At 41.4% G+C, this 3,482-nt stretch overlaps 1 protein-coding gene across 1 annotated transcript in view; it reads right to left on the reverse strand.

The window, feature by feature from the left end:
• The window catches only part of manba (mannosidase, beta A, lysosomal), an 8,798-nt gene extending 5,586 nt beyond the window's left edge, over window positions 1-3,212 (reverse strand). Inside the window, exons 1-7 of the mRNA XM_005736734.1 lie at window positions 2,900-3,212; window positions 1,784-1,878; window positions 1,600-1,705; window positions 1,338-1,511; window positions 994-1,117; window positions 446-615; window positions 250-360 (exon numbers count right to left, since the gene is read on the reverse strand). Coding sequence (XP_005736791.1) covers window positions 250-360; window positions 446-615; window positions 994-1,117; window positions 1,338-1,511; window positions 1,600-1,705; window positions 1,784-1,878; window positions 2,900-3,100 — 981 coding nt within the window. The 5' untranslated portion in view covers window positions 3,101-3,212. The remainder of the gene's footprint in view (window positions 1-249; window positions 361-445; window positions 616-993; window positions 1,118-1,337; window positions 1,512-1,599; window positions 1,706-1,783; window positions 1,879-2,899) is intronic.
• Window positions 3,213-3,482: the final 270 nt, after the last annotated feature.

Raw genomic sequence — 3,482 nt, forward strand, 5'->3', positions numbered from 1 at the left:
ATATTTATGACTTTATTCTTCAATAAAGTCATAAACCATGTGAGAAGTAGGGTCATTTCTACAGAACCAAACTTTGTCTTGTAACCGTAAGATGCCACTCGATGCTGGCCTTTAAAAACATTACAAGTTTAAGTTATCTGCATTGTCTTCAGTTGTCAGACTTGGAGGCTACGATAAATTGCACTGTGATTAAAATCCATAAATAAAAAATGAGGAGACTGCATGTGCTGACAGGCAGCACACTCTCACCTTAGACTCTGTGCTGAAAATTAAAAACTCATCCTGAAATCCTCTGATAGTGAGACGGTAATACGGTTGTTCTCCATGTCCATTTGGCCACCATAGTTTCACCTGACTGGCCTGAATGAAGAAAAAAAATAAAGCATGAGCGTGGACGGGTAATTGATATTACACACAACAATGAGACTGGAGTCATTTCAAGCACCGTGTTGATGAGTATGGTGAAGTTGCTCTTGGTCTTTCCAGGGTTAAAGTGTGTCTGGAAGGTTTGCTCTGAATCCAGTTCAGGTATGGAGAGTGTGAGCTGGCCACGTGCTGTCTGAACTGCATCTATAAGAAGCTCAACCTGCACCCTCCACTGGGAGAAGGCATCATCTGGACAGATAGATTATTCATAAAAAGACACAGGAAATACTGGAATAAGTAAGAGAGGGCGCTTTATCGCGAAGATTCTCAGAACTTTCTGGAAAATAGCCCAAGATCCTTCCTGAGGAAGTCACAACAGAACACTGAACTCCAAAAATCTAAATCCAGTGCAGCTCGCAACAAATAAATAAATAAAATTCCTTTTTGTGTTGAGTGCCTGCGTCTTACACAACTGCTCTTATGCAATCGATAAATAATGTACCACTCTCTATCAGAGGAGAGACACTAAGGCTTTATAAAATTCTCCTTATATCTGAAATTGCCCCCAGTTTGACTATCCATTTATCCCCAAGAAAAGGTTGGTGATCAAGATTAGATGGGACGTACTGTAGAGAGGGACAGAGGAAACCTGGACGAGCTGCAGAATATCAAAAGCCTCGAGTCGAACGCCTTTCCACAGTCCCATCGTGGGGAACGAAGGTCCCCAGTCCCAACTGAAAGAGCTCTGCTCCTGGACCAACACAGACACTGCGGTTTATTTTTGTTCAGGCACAGTTACAGGTCCATACATATTGGCTCATGTCATCCACCGCAGTGGATTTTAAAGTCAACCTTTCACAATGCCATGGAAGGGCAGACTTTAAGCTTTAATTATAAAGGGTTTGCCGTTATGTTTGAAGGTATTCATTCTCTGTTTTTACCAGTTTATTTTCTAGAAGGGAGGGACTTACTTTTCTGATAAAATTGACATGGCATTCCCCTTTTTGGACACCTGGAGGACATTCAGGAGGAACTGCGTAAGACGTGTGAGCTTTCCTCTGCTCAGACGCGTAAAGAATCGGTGACAGCAAACCAACTTGCAGAACATTTTCGCCGTCTTTCAGCAAGTCTTTCACAGAAAAGTCCTACACACCAAAGAAGCACAGCACACGGGTGATACATGTGCAAGAACATGTGGGGCGGTACTGTGTGCTTGTTTCAAGTTAAACATACATGCCGACAAAACATGTTGTTGGTCTTTCCAACAGCAATCCCATTGAGTGAAACCGACCCAACGGTGTCCACGCCATCAAACACAAGAAGCACCTTCTGCTTGACGCTATCAAGAGATTACACAGATTAGTTAGACAGAGAGCACAAGGAGTCTCTAGATTATGACCTATACAGGTATAGTGACCTCAGCTCAGCAGACAATGTAAATGTGGTTGTGTATGTCCAGTTGTCGAGCGCAATCCATCGATAAGAGACATCGTTGAACCTGAAATACGGGTCCTGAAAGACAAAAAAGGAAAAGGTTTATCTACCAGGAATGACAAATGCTAGTCCTCTTAGTTTTTGGCTGTCAAATGTTTTACCAGCACATGCAGTACATTTTATGTCAGTGCATAATGTGTTTAAGGGGTGTTCCACTGTATGTTTTTCCAGTCCAGCTCTTGTATAACTCGGCATACTCCAATCTTTTCTCTTGGCTTCCCTTCCTTATGAATGGGTTCTTGACAGCAACCTGTCCACAGAGACCTTCTGATCAGGTTTCAATGAACAGAAGCTGGATCAGCTGAAGGGCCAGCTGGATTTCTTCATACCTTTCAGATACTGTTCACCCACTGTAAGTAGTTTAGTGGGCCTGTCACTTTTGTATTTGTCCTTCACTTTTCCACTTTCCTCAATTTTTTTAAAGACACCTTGCACATCATGCTGATATGCCATGTTGTCAGCTATTAGCTCTTTGGGAATCACCTTCTTGATATAAGAATGGGTTATATTCTAGGTTTTTATGTGTAGAAAGAAAATTGCTTTTTTTCCCTGCAGTTAGATCCCCGTTTTATACTTGAGTTGCTTTATACTTGAATCATTTTATGCATAGATCAGTGTTAAGAGCTTTAATAAATGAACAAACGAACAAAAGCATTCTTCTTAAAATGGTCGGGATCAAGGACTCACCGACTCACCTTCAGAAAGCCTGGATAACTATTGCTCAACACCGTTTGTCATCTATCACAAACCTGATAGCTCCTTGCAGTAAATACTTCAAACAGCAGACATATTCTCAGAGTTTTGACATTTGTTTCCTTCTTGGAACTGGGATTAACCTTTAGTCTCACCTGTATATGTCTTTCACTCTTTGCACCCACGCAGGCTGTCTGATCTAATATATTTTACATACAATCTAAACATTTGATAAATGACTACATGGAATAAAATTTGTAGGGATCAGTTAAAAATGCATTACTTAAATGCACATAAATGAAAGATTAAAGACTACAAATTAACACCATGAAGTGAGTCGTCTTACCGTGATGTATCCCTGCTGCTGCAGAGCTGAGTGGACACAGCCTGGGACCTGTGCAGGCAGTAACAATGAACCGTTGGAGTTTGACAGCCTCCATTTGCCGTTCAGGTTCACAGTGAGACGCTGCTGCAGAGAAAATACCGAGAAAACACCGGAAAACAAACACCAGCAGGCCCAGCCAGAGAGGCGCACATGCAGCAGCATAGTTTAGATCTCGTTGTAGGCACGGAGAGTTCACTCAAGCCTCCATAATTGTGTACTCTTTTCGTTTTAACTTCGTTTACCGATACTGGGCTTCCGTGTTTGTCACGTGACCTGCTCGTGGTAGTCAGCTGTTCGCAGGCAGGAAGCTCAGGCGCGAAAAAGAGAAGCTTTTTTCTAACTCACCTTTCAACAAAATCCTGCTACAGGTTTAATATAAAAATATATTTTAAAGATGAATTAGATTTTTTAAAGCATAATTTCCTAATCAACAAACATATGTACTTATTTTAGAGGGGCCAAATAAGGGAGTGTTTTGCATTTCTAAACACAAGGGTGTGTATACATTTACCGACATGGTAAGCAATTATCGAAAACTACTCAA

The sequence above is a fragment of the Pundamilia nyererei genome, unplaced genomic scaffold, assembly GCF_000239375.1.
Source record: "Pundamilia nyererei isolate P.nyererei 1_Seehausen unplaced genomic scaffold, PunNye1.0 scaffold00070, whole genome shotgun sequence".
NCBI lineage: Eukaryota > Metazoa > Chordata > Actinopteri > Cichliformes > Cichlidae > Pundamilia > Pundamilia nyererei.